The 18,173-nt window shown below is 38.5% G+C and overlaps 1 protein-coding gene across 2 annotated transcripts in view; it reads left to right on the forward strand.

The window, feature by feature from the left end:
- Positions 1–361: 361 nt before the first annotated feature.
- The window catches only part of RRAS2 (RAS related 2), a 71,299-nt gene continuing 53,487 nt past the window's right edge, over positions 362–18,173 (forward strand). Inside the window, exon 1 of one of the 2 annotated variants that reach the window (XM_059407962.1) lies at positions 362–509. In XM_059407962.1, the coding sequence (XP_059263945.1) occupies positions 402–509 (108 nt within the window). In that variant the 5' untranslated portion in view covers positions 362–401. Of the gene's footprint in view, positions 510–827; positions 1,052–18,173 lie in introns of those variants that run through there. The other variant, XM_059407955.1, reaches the window with a different exon arrangement.

An 18,173-nucleotide genomic window follows, 5' to 3' on the forward strand; every position in this document is an offset into this window, starting at 1 on the left:
AGCGCCGGAGTCTCAGCCCAGGCCAGCGCGGCCCCGCCCCGCCCGCCCCGCCCCCTCATGCATATGCAGCACCTCAGCCTCGCAGCCCGGCCCCCAGACGGCCATTTGTAGCGGCGCTGGAGGCAGTGTTCGGCAGGCGCTGCGGAGACGTGTGGAGGAGCGCGCGCCCCCCGGCCGCTGCCGCCCCTGGCCCCTGCGGTCCTCCGGCTCCTCCGCGCCTCGGGCGGGACCCGGCCAGCCCGGGCGCCGCGTTGCCGCCCGGAGCGGCCCTCCCGGCAGCTCCCGGCGCCCGGGACCCCCGCCCGCCGCTCGCCCGCAGCCCGCCGGCCGCACACGTCTCCGGAGCCGGGCCTAGGGCGGGCGGCGGCTCGGCGTGGCCGGGCGGGCTCGGCGGCGTCCCCATGGCCGCGGCCGGCTGGCGGGACGGCTCCGGCCAGGAGAAGTACCGGCTCGTGGTGGTCGGCGGAGGCGGCGTGGGCAAGTCGGCGCTCACCATCCAGTTCATCCAGGTGCCTGGAGCGGGCCTGCCGGGGGCGCCGGGGCGGCGGCGGGCGGGGGCTCGCGCTACCTGTGGCGGGGCGGCTGCCGCGACCCCGCCCCAGAGGCGGGTCGCCCCTGAGGCGCGGCGCGGGCCGGGGGCGAGTTGGGGGCGGGGGCGGTGGTGCGGGCCGGGCTCTGCCCTCCTGCCCTGCGGCCGTGGCGCCGCGCTCCTGCCTGCCCGGCGCCCTGTTCGGCGTCCGGGGAGTCGGGCTTCTCAGGAATGTGTCCGGGAGGGCGGAGCTGGCAGGGTGGGAAGCGCCGATCCACCTTATCGCTCCGGTCGGGGCCGGGGCCGAGCCTCCCGGGAGGCTGCGCCGCCGCGCCGTGCTTCCTGCCCCGCTGCTGGGTCTCGGGGCGTCGGGTGCGGGGCTGCAGCCCCTCGCGCTGGGCTTTCAGCCGCTGCGGCCGCCTCCTGCACCGTCGGTGCGATCGCGGTAGCAACTTGGCCGCGGCTCCGCGTGGTCTGCGGGTTTCTCCGAGCACGCTGAGCCCGAGCTGCCGGCTTCGAGCTGTATGTTTCTCTTTGTGTCTGTTTGTGCTTTTCTTTTAAGTAATCTCTTAGGTACTATGTCCGGGTGGGAGTGTGTGATCATGCCCGAGGGAAATGGTGGCTTCGAGGAAGTTAAGAATGTTCTCCGATAGGGGTGAGACCATTTCCTAGGAATTCCTGGTGCCTTCCTGCTTCTCTCTTTGCCAAGGTGAAGTTTGGGATGGGCCAGGCTAGGAGATGACTGACCCGGGCGTGCCTTCCCTATCTGTTCCAACTACCCACTCCTCCACTCCCAGCTCTCTCTGGTTGGTAGAGGCGAAAGTCAGAGCTTGTGGTAAAGAAGAGGGCGGTGGAATTCTTCATTCTTAGGATTTGCTCTTGTTAAGAGGTTTGAGTGATCTTTTCGGGGGATTTTGAAAATGAGAAACCCAGATGTCTCTCTGCTTTTGTCAACCTAAAAGGTGTGGCATATGCCGGGAGAGAACGAAGGTACCCCTTTATAACAGTAACAAAGATATTCTTACTATATTAAGAATACTGTTAAGATGCCTCGGTGAAGAATTGATTTCTGGTTTCCGTTTCATCCATCTGTTATCAGCTGGGATACATGAATGGCTTGTTTCAATTTCACTTAACGTTTAGAGTGACGTTAAAATACAGAGTACTGTTAACATAAATATGATTGTTACCTTTTACGTTGACTAAATGAGCAATAATTGCTGTTAAAATATTTCAAGGGGTTAAAAACTACTGCTACAACCTTTTTGTCCAGGAAGAGATGTTTATGTAATGAGCATTTACAGTATGTTCATTATTAAGTGGGTTTAAAAAAAAAAAATCACACCGAGTAAGAGGTGAGATTGGTTTAAGTTTAGCAGGCTGCAGAATCAGGGATATTGTCTTGTTGCTATTTCGCTAGGGCCAAGAGAGATTTTAACTGATGGCAAAGCAAAACAGTTTATACCTTAACCTTTCTTTGGAGACTGTACTTGAGGGGCTGGCAGTGGTGGTGAGGAGTGAGAAAAGAATCCGGGGTTCCAGTATTAGTAAAGTGTCACCTGAAAGGTTAAACTACACATACGTAGGTCCTTTGTGGAGGAGGGACTATCTGAATATACTTAAATATGTAAGTTATTTAATTAAGGTATTGGAACCTTTTATTTTTGGGAAATAGTTTCAGAAACTGCTAAGATAACAGTAATTGCTGTTTTAAAAAATGATTCTCTAGAATTCTTCTGTTAAAGAAACATCTCCTTTATGAATAGTACTGTCCTAGATGGTATGAAAGAAGTAAATGAGCCGTGTATGGATGAGAAACACACACATGTATACATGGAGAAAAAGTGAGCTTTGAGTCAACGTGTTTATCTTGCTCTGTCATTTATTGGTTGTGAGAACACTGCCAGAATATTCAGCTTCCCTGAGTCTCCACTTAATCATCAGCAAAAGGGATAGGATCACACATTGTTTATTATCTTTTGAATTATGGGAGTGTCCTTAGCACTCTTGTGGGTCACATAGTGTGTGCTCAGTTAATGATGGCTATTAGTGTAAGTGTCTATGTATATAATTTTGTATCACATTTAAATGCAAAGGGAATTCAGAATTGGGGAAAAGTCAGTTTGGGAAGAATTGATAACAGTACTGTATAGGCTTGGTGTTAGGGAGAGAGTATGTGAGTATGGGGGAGGTTATATGCTAGTTGGGAGAGAGAGAAGGCAGGCAGGCAAGGAGGGGAGTGTGAGAGGCAGATAATCTGGAGCCAGTGAAAGGGACCAGTACGCTCCGACTCTGAGGGGGCTTTTGCAGAGGTAGAAGCCAGTCCACCTGGGTGCAGTCTCAACTCTACCACTTGCTGCAGTATAATCTTAGATAAATTTCTTAATCTCTCAGTATCTCAATTTTCCCCATCTGTAATCTGGGGAAATACACAGTACCACATACTCTTGTGGTGAAAATTAAATGAGTTGATCTATGTCAAGGACTTAAAACAATGCCTATTGTATAAAAAGTCTACAGACATTATTGTTGTTATATTAATCTTATACTATGGAGCTAAAGTGACTATTTATCATCTACACTTAATAGAACCACTATTTATTGTCTGACTCTTGGGAAATTAAAATTCATTCTGCTGTGATTGTCTAGCAGTGGTAATTGGAGAGGAGATGGCAGGAGGATAATAATCTTAATAAGTGGAAGTCAGTTCTTGTTGTAGGAGATCAGGATGACACAAATTGGTTTTATTTACTTTTTAAGTCTTCTGAAATGACACTTTTTAGGGTTCAGTATATATTTTTCTCTTATATAATCTTGAGCAGAAAAAATACAGTAAATTGGGGAATGGAGAATTTAAAAATGACTTTGTCTTTAGTCTTGACTTTCTTTAACCTTAGATGTATTGGGACCTATGCATATGAAGAGCTGCAAAATAGGAAATTAAGGCAATAATTGCTTAATTGAGGTGCCTTTTCCTCTTTTAAAAATGAATTTAGCAAATCATAAAGTGTATAAAAATGTTAAATATGTGGAGTTAATGTTTCTGTTGTTCATAGTTTTTTGAAAAATGTTTTAAGTTTTGTTGGTAAATAGAATACCTAAATGATGAGTAAATTGTAGTTAGGAAATGATCTTAACATTTTACCAAGTGAAATGGAGAGAGTTTGGCGTATCTGGATTCTAGGTCTCTCTACTCACGTGATGCTGGGGAATCTCTTAATCTTTCAGTCTTTTCAAGGCTTTAGTTTTATTTTTCTCCATAAAATGTTGAGTTTGGGTGAACAAATCTCTGTGCTTTTGAAATTCTGGGTTCTTATTTAGTTAGCTAGCTATGTGTCTTTAGTCAAATATCTTGGGTTCTCTGAGTCTCCTCTGAAAAGGGAGACTAATAATAGTATCTTTAGGGTTTTTGGAATAAATACAATAGCATGGCAAATCATTCAGCACAGTGCCATCTATAGAGTAAGTTAATAATAATTGTTACCTGGTATTATTTGCTGCTATTATTATCTTGTTCTTCCAAAACAAAGTTTGTAATTTCTTCATTTTTGCTCGACACATAATCTGGTCTCTTAAGGCTTCAGCACTCCCTACCTCCCACCCCAACCTCAGATTCCCCTCTTCACATTGTGTGGTCTTTAGGTGATAAATGTTGATCCCGTTTTGAGTTGGGGAAACTTCTTTTTATCAGTTGCAAGTTGATTTTTGGGAAATTTGGAGTATTATTGGGGTTTTGGGTTAATGCTTTACCTGCTAACTCTCAAAAGAGAACACATGTGTTTTACAGAATTAGAGGAATTTCCCAGCTTATAGGCTTTGTTTAGCATCCTTACTTTATTGAGCAGTGTGTCAGATTTTGAGGTGTGTGGGAGATAGTTGATTGCTCACGTGTTGAGTTTTAGTCAGTTTTACAATCTGTTAGTCTGGACCTGACTCAGACCTTGCTTTTTACTCAGAGTTTGTCTTTTCTCTGAATGCTTTTTCATGGACTTTTCCTGGGGCAAAGATCCTAGAAGAGATTTCAGGACTCATTATGTTATAGTTTAACTGGTCCACGTGTGAAGGGCGTAAGTTTAGGTTCCAGAATTGGTCCTCTACTGCAACATCTTGAAGACACTCTGCAGTTGTAAGTCATATAAAATAACTCATGTCTGTGAATCTGAAACTATAGGTTTATCTTTTTGTGTGCATCTATTGCTTTACATTTTCAGAGTGATTTACAAATGAATTCTTGGTATTGACAAATAAGGCACCTCTGCTGATGGTGGTATTTATTGGAGATTATTTTAGTAACACCAGAAGTGGATCTGCGGATAGCTCCTGCAAAGAAGTGGTAGGCATGCAAGGAAGAGGATGGCCACTTCTGTTAGAGGAGAAGCAGAGAAAGTCTAACCTGAGGTCTCTTAAAACTCACTCTTACTCATTCTAACATGTGTGCGTCTCTAATGGGATAGGGAAAGTTGCAGCAGTGTAGTGGGGACATTTCTGTTGAATAGGTCAAGAATCCTGTTTTTCCCCTTGATATAATACCATTAGAAGGCAAAGTGATGATGATAGGCAGCTGCCTACTGGGATGAGATTTTTAATTCACTTGTGAGGCTGAAATGTGGGTCTTTGCAAACTTTGAAGTAAAAGTAGTTGTTAATTTGGTTGGGAATTAAACTGGTAACTTTAAAACGGGGGACTGGGTGGGAAGAGAGACTTTTTTTTTCAAAGATTTTATTTATTTGATAGAGAGCTCAAGCAGGGGCAGTGGCAGAGGGAGAGGGAGAAGCAGGCTCCCCACTGAGCAAGGGAGCCCCGAGTTGGGCTCCCTCCCAGGACCTCTGGATCATGACCTGAGGTGAAGGCAGAACTCAATCAACTGAGCCACACTGGTGCCCTGAAAGGAGATTTTTTAAAAAGCAGTATTGCTTTTTTAATTTTAAAAGTTCCTTTTAATTTTTTCTTTCTTTCTTTTTTTTTTTTTTTGGCATGGGGAGGGATAGAGGGAGAGAGAGAGAATCTGAAGCAGACTCCCTCCTGAGCCTAGAGCCCATCCCAGGGCTTGATCTCACAACCTTGAGATCATGACCTAAGCCAAAATTAGAAATTGGACTCTTAACCGACTGAGCCACCTAGGAGCCTCTGAAGGTTCCATTTTCAAAGTAATAGATCATAAAATTGAAACAGATTTTCTGATGCTGTACAAAGATTTCCTCTTCCTTTCTTTCCCTCCCTTCCTTCCTTCCTGCCATCCTTCCTTCCTTTCGAGGAAAAACAGAAGTGTCTTTAGAGTAGTAGTTCTGTATGCCCTCCTTACTGAAAAGTGACCGTGAATAAAACACTTTCACACTGTCAGTAGACATTGTGGAGTTAATAGTGAATCTTCTGGCAAGGCCTTGATCTTGAATTACTTTGGGCAGAGTTGCTGAGTCTGTGTTTGGGATTGAAACTTAGTTTAAAGTAATGTCCTTGGTAGACCTTTGATTTATTTTTACTTTGTAAAGAGAAACAGCTCTCAGGCTTTTATGAGAAAGACAAAGATTTATATACTCACTTATTTTTATGGCTCTAAAAGAAACAAATTTAAGTTGTCTAAAATTAGGCTACTGGAGACATAGAATGAGTTCCTTGTCACCTTATAAATTATATTTTGTTTTTAGTGTTTTACAAAAGCAATGTGATTGTTTATTGGCTACATAGCATTAAATTGTAGTTTAATTAAAAATATTACAGTCACAAAAATTGTTGTTTGTATATATTAGTAGTTTAATATTGCCCGCCAACTTATCTTGTCACCTCATTTGGTGATTATTTTCTTCTAGGAGAAAGAGCTTTGTATACAAGTAAGTACATGCTTAGTAGTTGAAGTATGGATATAAAAGTCAAAGTAACATCCAATGTTGCTTTAAAAAAAAAAAACTTTACTCAGATTTTCCGGATGCTAACATATTTTATAAAATAACATGTTTTACCATATTTGTTTTTTATCTTCCCAATCTATGCTGTTTTATTTAAAATCATTTGAGTGTAAATTGAAGACAGTGACCCCTTATTTTTAAGTCTCTTCATGTATATTTCCTAAATACAAGGTCATTTGCTTATATAAACATAGTGTACAACCAAAATCAGATATTAACATTGATATATTATTAAGCTAACATGCAGAGCTTTTTCAGATTTTGTCTGTTGTCCCAATAATGCCCTTTATAGCATAAGAAAATCTCTGATTATGTACCGCATTCTGTTTCCATGTCTTTAATTTGGAGCAGTTTTTTAGTCTTTGTGTTTTAGGACATTGACATTTTTGAAGAGTGGAAGTTATTTGTAGAGTTCCCTCAATATGAGTTTGTTTCCTCATGGGTAAATTTGGCTTATGCATTTTTGGGGGGGCAGGAATGACACAGAAATAATGAGTTGTTCTTAGTGCACTGTATCAGGAGACATATAACAGATGTAGATTTGACTGTATATGTTTACCTTTTGACTTAGTTATCCCAGATCTAGGAATTTACCCTGAAAATACACTTCCACGAGTATGAAAATACACATGTATAAGCTTACAGCATTGTTTGAAATTTAAAAAATTAACAATTTACAGAATAGGAGAGGAATTGAATAAAATGTACATTTACCCAGTGGAGCATTATGTACCTATTAAAAAAATAAGAAAGTTCTCTATGAACTGATAGGAAGTGCTTTCCAGGATAAATTGTTCAGTGAAAAAAAGTGCAAAAGTATCTACAGTATAATGTGCAGTGTAAGAAAGAAGGGGAAATAAGAAGGTAGGTATTTTCAGCACTGAGTGGGTAAAGAAGAGATTAATGAGATTGGTTAGCCATAGAGAGTGGGTAGGAATGAGGGGGAAAGGGTAGAGAGAATGGAGTTGGTGACCTTTCCAAGGATACTTTGTGACTTTTGGAACCATGTTTAATGTTTCACATACTCAGTCCATAAACAGCAGACACCAGTACAATCAAGTGATGAAGAAAAAGGCCACCCTAAGGTGGAATACAAACAAATAAATGAACTGAACCTAATTTCAGATGAGTAACATAACCACACCAAAGGGGGGAAAAACCCTAACTTTTGAACTTGGTGTTTGGACTATGTCCTCAGGATAAAGACAGACAGTACTTGAAACAAACATTGAACTCTAGTTAATAGGCTGTGTGTGTGTGTGTCGCAGAGGTATGGGTTTTCAATTCTGAAATGATTTTTTTTTTAAAGATTTTATTTATTTATTTGACAGAGAGAAAGATCGCAAGTAAGCAGAGAGGCAGGCAGAGAGAGATTTTATTTATTCATGTGACAGAGAGCCAGTGAAAGAGCACAAGCAGGGGGAGCAGCAGGTAGAAGGAGAGGGAGAAGCAGTTCCCCACTGAGCATGGAACCCAATGCGGGACTCGATCCCAGGACCCTGAGATCATGACCTGAGCCGAAGGCAGTGGCTTAACCCACTGAGCCACCCAGGCGCCCGCGAAATGATTTTCTATACTAAGATTAAGCAAATAAGTAAATACATTTTGGAAAATGGGAGCCAACTTTCTCACTGTTTGTTCTCACTGTGGAAAGGGGGAAGGTTAGCATCAACTCTGATTCTTGTTTAGAATTGAAGATATTGGCATAAATTCATGGTTTAAAAATTATAGATGCAGAACTAGATGCATATGAATACATATACATTCATCTGTGCATCTTTTTTCTAGTGCTCTCTGCTAAGAGTGCCTAGAAACAGTGACTGGGGCACCTGGGTGGCTCAGTGGGTTAAGCCTTTGCCTTCGGCTCAGGTCATGATCTCCAGCGCCACACTGGGTTCCCTGCTCGGTGGGGAGTCTGCTTCTCCTCTCTCTGCCTGCCTCTCTGTTTACTTGTGATCTCTCTGTCAAATAAATAAAAAAATCTAAAAATAAAATTTAAAAAAAGAAACAGTGACTCCCTATTAGCAGTGAAAATACCTAGTACCACATCTTGGTTTCTCAATACCATTCTTTACTAACAGGAACCTTAGAGTTAGGGTTAGGCCAGGGAAAAATAGAAGATGAGCTTGAAGTATCATGTAGAGTCAGAAAGTAGGGAAGTGCTAAAAAACCAAAATGATGGTGACATGTTAAAGAGACAGCCAACCCAGAAGGACTCCCGTTGGCTAATTTGGGGACAATATAACAATTATAGTAATTGGTTACTATCCATAAAGTAGGAGTCTGTGAATCCTTAGGGATAAATAAAAAAATGAAGGAGGAAAGGAAGTTCTTCCTTAAGAAATCTGATAAGCTCAGAGGCAATGGTGAATTAGGAAATCACTATTTGGCCATCATAACAATTGATTTGAGTCAGAATCATAAATAGATGTTAGAGCTAGTGGATTTTAGGGTAGCTGGATATTAATATAGTTTTAAAGTACCTGTCCATGAGATATTATTATCAAGAGAAAATAGTAACCACAGTGGGGAAGCCTGGCTTACATCCATCACCTTGACCAAGTGACTGAAACCAACACTTCTGATGTTGCTTTAGGTAATGATATTAAGCAGTTTGTTTACTCAGTTATGTTAACAAAATCTGGTTTTCATTATCAGTGTAGCTAGGTGCTGAATGAAATTAAACTCAAAGAAACCAAGTTAAGACAAAAAGGGGACCAACTTTCTGTTTAAGGAGATAATTTCTGCCTAATTTTCTAGCCAGGTATCTTTTGAGAGAAGGGTTGAAAAATTTATGTTGGATGACTACTGATTTTGGCCATGATCTTTAGCGTAATGACCTCCCTTTGCACTAATCTTGTATTCATAAAATTTTTCCCCCTGTGCTCTGTGGTAGATTTGAATGGTAGATTCTCTTGCTTGCTCGCTCTCTTTTTTATGACTCAGATTTACCTTAAAATCATTCATAATCTTAGGACACCTGGGTGGCTCAGTTGGTTAAGTGTCTGCCTTTGGTTCAGGTCATGATCTCAGGGTCCTGGGATCAAGTTCTACATTGGGCTTCTTGCTCAGCAGGAAACCTGCTTTTCCCTTTGCCTGCTGATCCCCTTCCTTGTGTGTTCTGACAAATAAATAAAAATCTTTAAAAAATTATTCATAATCTTAAACATATTTAATTAGAAAAAAACAGAATGATAGTGTTTTATTCCCAGTTATGGGAAATGAGGAATTTAGCACTGTTTGCACCTATTCCTGTCCCAAATTTCGTGTCCTTATTATTTAAAGATGCCAATAGTGTGTGTTGCAGGGTTTTAAAAAGATTGGGTTTTTTTGTTTTGTTTTTTTTTTTTTTGCATTCTAATTTGCTATTATAATAGTAAATAATAATGGTATTAATCCCTTTCTTATGAAGGTTTATTGCTTTTATTTGCCATTTGTATCATTCTAACTGGTTTCAGTGCTTATAATAGACTTTATCAACAGCTAGGTTTTTTTGCCTTTTTTTTTTTAAGACTTTATATATTTTTTTGACAGAGAGAGATCACAAGTAGGCAGAGAGGCAGGCAGAGAGAGGGGGAAGCAGGCTTCTACTGAGCAGAGAGCCCGATGGGGGGCTCCATCCCAGAACCCTGAGTTCATGACCTGAGCCAAAGGCAGAGGCTTTAATCCACTGAGCCACCCAGGCGCCCCGTCAACAGTTTTTATTTTGAATTGGGATTTACAGAATACTTTCGAGTGCTTTTTACTGAAACAATACCCAAGATATTTACTTTTGCATGATAAATGATGATTTGGCTGGATGTAAAAGTATTGGGCCCCAGCATTTTGTATTAAAATAATAGAGGCATATCTTTGTTTTCCATTTCTTTACCTTTATTTGGCTGACTGACCTCAAGTTTCCATTCTGCAGGAATAACTTATTTTTTACTTGCATACTTGTAACCTTCTTTCATCATTCAAAATGATTCTGATTATTATGAGAAGAACTTTTTCTCTGTTCACTAGTATTCCCTGGAAAATGATGAAACACTCTCAGGTCTGGGAAGGTTTTCTTTTCCATTTTTATTCATTTTCTCAGTTATCTTAAGAAATACTTACTATTTATGCATTGATTCTCTGAAATCATACCATATTGTGTTAAGTTAATCAGCAAAAAGAATAAGATAGTCTCCATCTAGGAGAATTTGTTAAATTTGCCTTCTGTATCACTGATGAAATTTTCTGGATGTGAAATGTAATTACTGTCTCAAACCAATTTAATGCCCTTGATATCTCAGTCTGATACTAACCAGTGGTAATATTCTCTTGTTTTTTTTTTTTTTTTTCTTAAGGGCACAAAACTATTTTCTAAAGTTTGTTACTGTGTAAGGAAATAACTTTTTCCAGGGGAGGAGTTTGTCCTTGTGTGGTAGAATATGTTTTTAAAAATGTATTAAAAATGTAACTGTTCTGGTGTTGGGGGTGAAAAACTGACTATTTTTCAGAATTGCCTTGGGAGACTTTGATTCCCAGTCTTTTTTGATGCTGAAAGGCAGGGAGGTTGATATGAGGGAGTGATAATTTTTGGAGTATCAGCAGGATTTCAACAGATGTGAAATTCTGTTAAGCCCACTATGACATGCAGTTAATTTGGGGGTTTTCCTGAGAGGTATAATTTTGGAGAATTAGAGATGGTTAAAAGGGATAGTTTTCAAATTTATTTACCCTTCAAGGCTAAGCTTTCTGCTTTGAGCCACTGAAGAGGCTGGGGAGATTCTGAGTGTATGTGTGCGTGCTGTAAAATGAAGATCAAGGCAGAGGTTTTTCTTGCTGTAGGTATAGAAATTGAAATGGCTTAGAAGAAAAAGAATCCTTTCTTTAACGTTAGCATGTGCTTGTGTGTGTGTGTCTAGTCTGAAGTATGCTTATTTTGTATTGTGTTGTGTATAGATGTCTTTTTATGATTTCATACCTAAACTTTTTGTTTTTGTTTTTTAAATTAAAAAATTTTTTTCTCTTATTTTTTAAATTTAAATTTAATTAATATATAATGTATTATTAGTTTTAGAGCTAGAGGTCAGTGATTTCTCAGTCTTATATAATACCCAGTGCTCATTATGTCATGTGCCCTCCTTAATGTCCAGCACCCAGCTACCCCATCCCCCCAGCAACCCTCAGTATTGTGCTTTTTTAAAAAAATGAGATTGATTGCCATCAGTTTTTCACAATAGTACTTTAGATAATTTATATGTTACAATGTGTATTTTTAATGGTATTGCAAAGAATTTTAGTGAGAGATTTTCCAAAATATTTGCAGTATCCTTAATGATTTGTGGAAAGGCATTACAGGACTGATTTTGCATGGTGTCCTTTGATATGAAATTTTATACTTTTCATTTTTAGATAATTTTAATTTCAGTTTGGATATCTCCTTAATTTTTAAAGTAAATATTTGACGAAGGATTGAGTAGATCCTTTTGTGGACTTCTAGCTTTTTTGGGCTGTGGTCAAAGTACATGACCTGTAAATTCTGTTTTGGAATATTAAGGATTTTTAATGGCCAAACATACCATTAATTTTTGTAAATATTCCAAGAACATGAGAGAACAGTATTCATTTGTAGCTTGTAAGGTGCAAAGTTTTATTCAAATCTATTAAAATGGAATTTATTATATTATTCAAATCTTCTGTATCTTCCCTTTTTTCTTATCTAATCTGTGAAACTCTGAAATACATTTATTATAACATAATATCCCATAAAAACTGCATTTTATTTTATCTCATATTTCTTACCTTGCTTTATTTTAATACTATGTCATTTGTATATAAAATGTTATTATTGAATCTTTCTTTTAAAATTAAATATTAAGGGGCGCCTGGGTGACTCAGTGGGTTAAAGCCTCTGCCTTGGGCTCAGGTCATGATCCCAGGGTCCTGGGATCAAGCCCCGCATCGGGCTCCCTTCCCAGGAGGGAGCCTGCTTCTCTCTCTCTCTCTCTCTGCCTGCCTCTCTGCCTACTTATGATCTCTGTCTGTCAAATAAATAAATAAAATCTTTAAAATAAATATTAAAAATATTGAATTTAATATATTTTTTTATTTTTAAAGATTTTTTTTTTATTTTTTAAAGATTTTATTTATTTATTTGAGAGGGAGAGACCGTGAGAGAGAGCATGAGCGAGGAGAAGGTCAGAGGGAGAAGCAGACTCCCCTGGAGCTGGGAGCCCGATGCGGGACTTGATCCCGGGACTCCGGGATCATGACCCGAGCCGAAGGCAGTCATCCAACCAACTGAGCCACCCAGGCATCCTGAATTTAATATTTTTAAATATTAAAATTCAGTAGCATCTTGTGTGGAGTTTAACCTTGATTTTGATTTTGTGAAATTATGTTGCCATTTCGCTTTTCTGGTTGTATACATTTACTTCATTTATATTTTACATTTCTTTTTTGATCGTTTTTTGGTAAGCTTTTGAGAACAGTACTTAATGTGATCTTTAAAGGTCAGATTTGAGAGTCTTTGTCTTTTAGTAGGGAATTCAGCCCATTTACATTTATTGTATAATTTGATTATGTATTTATGAAATAATCTAGACAAATTTGTTTTTATCCTTTTCATATTTTCTTTCTTAAAATTTTTTATGTAGGTGTAATTAAATTTGTTTTTATTCTTTTATTTCCCCTGCATTGAGAATATAAATGTAGAGATTATTTTAAAACTAGAGGTTGTTTCTGTGAAACTTACTCCTTGTGGTTGTTTTTGTCATAGTTGTATTCAGTCTATGAATGAAACACCACAGCTGCCATGTTTTTGTTTTTTAAAAGGATTTCCTAGACCTGGAAAAATTCATGCTGCTTATTTGAGAAAAGACAGCTTGAGGTAGTGCAGAGAATCCTTTCTGTGAGTCAGGATTTATTTAGATCTTGGTTTAGCCACTATATGACTATGGTTTTGGACATGTTAACCATTCTGTGTCTGATTCACTTATGCATCATTGTTTTCAACTCTGTAAAAACTAGAATGTTTAAAATAAGTATTTTAGTAGAGGATTTTATTTATTTATCTATTTTTAATTTAAAGATTTTGTTTTTTTGAGAGAGAGACTAAGCGAGCGAGCGAGAGAGAGGGAGAGAGAGAAAGAGCCCACACGAGCGTGAGATCACACACAAGCTTGGAGAGAAGCAGAGTCCCTGCTGAGCAGGGAGCCTGATTCAGGGCTCAATCCCAGGGCCCAGAGATCATGACCTGAGATCATGACCTGATCCGAAAGCAGATGCATAATGACTGAGGCACACACCCCAGTAGAGTATTTTAAAGATTTGGAATATTTTGCCTGAACGTTTGCCGCTTAGTTGTATTTGTTTGTAAATTTTATATTTTATATTTTGAAAGTCATAGACCAGGAATACTTTTGTTACATAGAAGTAATCATATAGCAAAATATTAGTTAATATTTATTGTTAGTATTAGGTCTTAAACAAGATATAGTAAATAGTTGGGGGAAAAAAGGGGTCTTAAGAAAGATGAGTTGTATCTATTATGGTTACATAGTCGCTAATTACTGAAGAGGACAAAATACCGAACTATTTTTCATTTTGGATTTCAGAGTGTCTCTGTAATTAAAAGATTATATATAGCCTATGTACATTTTAATTGAATCTTGAGTTTTAGGAATTTTAGTAGTTGATCCTAAAATAGGACTATCTTCTCCAAAGACTATTTTCAATAAAACTGAATGCTATGGATCAACTACTAAAATTCAGTTTTATTGAAAATAGTCTTTGGAGAAGATAGTCCTATTTTAATTTCTTTGCAGAAATTCTGACTCAGGAAATGTAAAACAGCCTGAGAGTAAGGTCTTAAGATTTATTACTTTTGTCTTATTTCCTGGTGGGTTTTCTTTTAATGCCTTGTTTTTGGTTAAATGATGACATGTGGTTGAGATTACAACAGTCAGCAATTTGTTAGCTAAAAGGAAAAGAACAGTAAGCAAGTAGTTGAGTCAAACTGCAAAAGAAGTTTTGTGATAGATACAACATTTTAGAAATCTTGTAGAAACGATACATGACCAGGAAATTTGTAATTTTTGTCCCTTTTGTCTCTGAAATTAAGGTGTGTCAGTAATGTAGGGAAATTCTCCTTATGTGTGTGTATGCATGTGTGCAAGCATACACAGGTGTGTATCTTACTCACTAAGAAAAGAGTGAATTTAAGTTTAGAGAGGGGTTCATGGGTTTTTGGAATGAAAAAATGGAGATGAAATATAGAACAATGGACTAGGTCTGTGATAATATAATGACTTACAGATGCTTAAATAAATGGTTATAGTAGCTTAATTGAGTACTACGTGAATTTATTGCTTTCATATACTGGCATAGAATTTCCCTGCCAAACTTGTTTTGAATTAGCTGCTTTTAACTATCAAATAACTTAATCTTAACAATTTCTATAATTGCTGCAGTGTTATATGGTCAAACACATCATTTGGTTGAAACTTAAGAATGGAGTAGAAATTGGTGAGATTATGTATCAGTAATACAAATTTCATCAAACATTGGGTTTTGGGATTATTTTCTTACCATTATAAAGTCTGATAGGTTCTGCGATCATAATTTTAGCGGGTGTTAAAATAGTATGGAAAATTTTGTTATAATGTTAAATTGTGAGTCTCAGTTAATTTTACCTTTAAAGACACTGATGTTTTGTATATTTTTTCTCCTTCCTTAGTTGCAAATTATGTATTTACTTAGATTTCTGTGTAGCAGTTTCAGGAAGGAGCCATTGGCTGAGCTGATTAGTCAAATGAAGTTGTCTGACATGGGTTACTTTAGTTTGTGGTTTAAGATGAACAGTACTTGGTGCACAGCTGTCGCTCCAACAGCTTTGTTCCAGCTGTCTTACTGGCCTGTCACAAAATACCCCACATTCCTTTTTTTTTTTTTTAAATGGAACCCCTTGTAATATTCTATACTTTATTGCTTAAAATGGATCCTACTAATTACTTTAAGGACTTATTCATTTTTATGCCTATCCATAGCTGTTTATTTAGAATGGTGCTAAAATGGATTATGAATAATAGATTTAAGCCTTGTCATATTTATAATTTTTGGTTAAAGTTGCAGTTGTGAAATATTTGTACAAGTAGTTAACATTGAAAATAGCACCAAACTTAAATAATGTCCTCAAATACATAGTTGAGTATTTAAATAATGAAACTGCTCTCATTTCTTATTTTAACCTTGACTTTATATTAATAAGTTTCAGCAGAATTGTAAGGTGAAAAACCATAATATGGTTTATAAAACTTGTATAGTACTTACATAGGTGGAGTTTAGTTTGTGGGTTATTTTTTTTTTTTTTAACTATTTTATTTTTACCTAATCTCTACATCAACATGGGGTTCAAACTTAAAACCCTGAGAACAGCAGTTGCAGGCTCTTTCAACTGAGCCAGCCAGGTGCCCCTAGTTTGTGTTTTTGAGAAAGTGGGTTGGACTTGATTCAATTCATTTTACTATCTTATACTGTAACCAAATTATAATATGGTTTCAAGTTTTGTTTTGTTTTGTTTTTAATAAGGAACAGGGACCTATGCAGAATATTTTATATCGATAATGTCTGATGTATACTGAATATATTCTGTGTGTTAGATGTCATGCTGTAAACTTTACCAGCATTGCCTCATATAGTCTTTATAGCTTATTGTTTCTTTTTTTTATAGCTGTGGAAACTGAGGCTCAGAAGTTAAATATGTTGCTCAGGATCCCACAATATGGCAGAGATGTGACTTGAAGCTATATTTTCTGAGTGCGAAGCACCTGTGGTTCGTAAGGGCTACATTATACTACCTTGTCCAAATTAAATACTTTTATTTGATTAGTTACCTTAATAAGTCTTTGAGGTCCCCCCTCCATTTTTAAAAAAAGGTTAGGTTCCTGAAGCACTCTCCATTTAATTGAAATTAGAAGAGCTGGGATTGAATAGGGAGTAAAATTTGGTTTAACGTATTGCCTTGCTGCCCTTTCTGCTCCCCTGCCTCTTTGTGATCCATGTCCCATTACTCCTGTGCATGCTGCCTTGACTGCTGCTCTCTCCAGACCTGGCAACCCCCAGGCACCTGTGCATACTTATTTGAAACTCCTGCTCTTACACCGCATATTATGTCTGGAGAAACACAGTCTCATCACACTTAGTCACAATCTGTGTGAAGTGCACAGCAACAACTCTTCGGAACCTCTGTCCTTTACCAAGTATGCCCTTTTATCTGACTCATTCTTAGTCATCTTTCTAGATGTGACTCAGGGTTCATCTCCAGCAAGCCTTTCCCCAGGGAATATTCAGAGTGGAATAGGTACCCTTCCCGTAGTATCCTGTACATTTTACTTCTGAGAGTAAGTTGTGGAAGTAATATCCCTTTAGTGTTTTTCCTGAAAAACAAAAAAAAGAGTCTTTAATACAGCCTTAGTACAGTTACCAAAATCAGGAACTTAAAATACCATTATCTAATATATATTATTTAAGCTTAGTTCTTCCAGTAATATCCTTCCAACAAAAGAAAAATTTTGGGGGTCTAGGATCCAATCCAGGATTGCACATTGCACTTATTTTTCATGGTTTTTTAGTCTTAAAGTTATTTGTAAAATATTCGACAATTTGGGTTGTCTGATATTTTCTTATCATTAGAATCAAATTGTATAGCTTTGACAGAGATATAAAGGAAAAGTTTTCCTCTGGTACCTCATATTGGGGGGCATATGTTGTCTGTTTTGCCAATACTAGTGTGGAATCTGATTGCTTAGTTAATCACTGAAAAGTGATGGCTGTTCTCTTTGTGATTAATAAATATCTTGTTGGTAGAGATACCAAGGCCAGGTTAATAATTAGTTATTTTTGAGCCTTTGAGGTTGTGTCTCTTTCTCATTGTTCACCTCTTGCCCTTTCTTCCTTCATCATTTCCTAACTTTCTTCTTCATCTTTCTTCTTATACTTGCTGTCTCCATTTTACATTTTGTGACAAGGATTTTTTTAAATCCCCTTAAAGAGTGCTTGATTTATAGTCACGTTTGCTTTAGGGGCACAAGCCCCCAGTTAAACTACATTTTCTTTATTCATTGAAAGGATCTATATTCTGTTTTGTTGGCCTTAGTTTCTTCATCTGTGAAATGGAGGTTCTGAAATAGGTTAGATTCTATCTAGGGTCCTTTGAGATTCTACAGGCCTTTGACACATGACTTTATAAGTTTTTTAAAAAATTAATTAGGTGGGGGGCGCCTGGGTGGCTCAGTGGGTTAAAGCCTCTGCCTTCGGCTCAGGTCATGGTCCCGGGGTCCTGGGATCCAGCCCCACATCGGGTTCTCTGCTCAGCAGGGAACCTGCTTCCTCCTCCTCTCTCTCTCTCTCTCTCTCTCTGCCTACCTATGATCTCTATCTGTCAAACAAATAAATAAAAAAAATCTTTAAAAAAATTAATTAGGTGGTTTTATCTTGTTTCCCTAAGAATTTTAAGAAGTTGTCTTCATACTTTTTTTTTTTTTTTTTAAGATTGTATTTATTTATTTGTCAGCAGGGGAGACAGAGCAAGCGAGTGCACAAGCAGGGGGAGTAGCAGGCAGAAGAAGTGGGCTCCCTGCTGAGCAAGGGGCCTGATGGGGACTTGATCCCAGGACTCTGGGATCATGACCTGAGTGGAAAACAGACACTTAACCGATTGAGCCACCCAGGTGTCCCCATACATCTTTCTATACAATATATAAATGTCTCAT

This window comes from Mustela nigripes, chromosome 1 (assembly GCF_022355385.1).
Source record: "Mustela nigripes isolate SB6536 chromosome 1, MUSNIG.SB6536, whole genome shotgun sequence".
Taxonomy (NCBI): Eukaryota; Metazoa; Chordata; class Mammalia; order Carnivora; family Mustelidae; genus Mustela; species Mustela nigripes.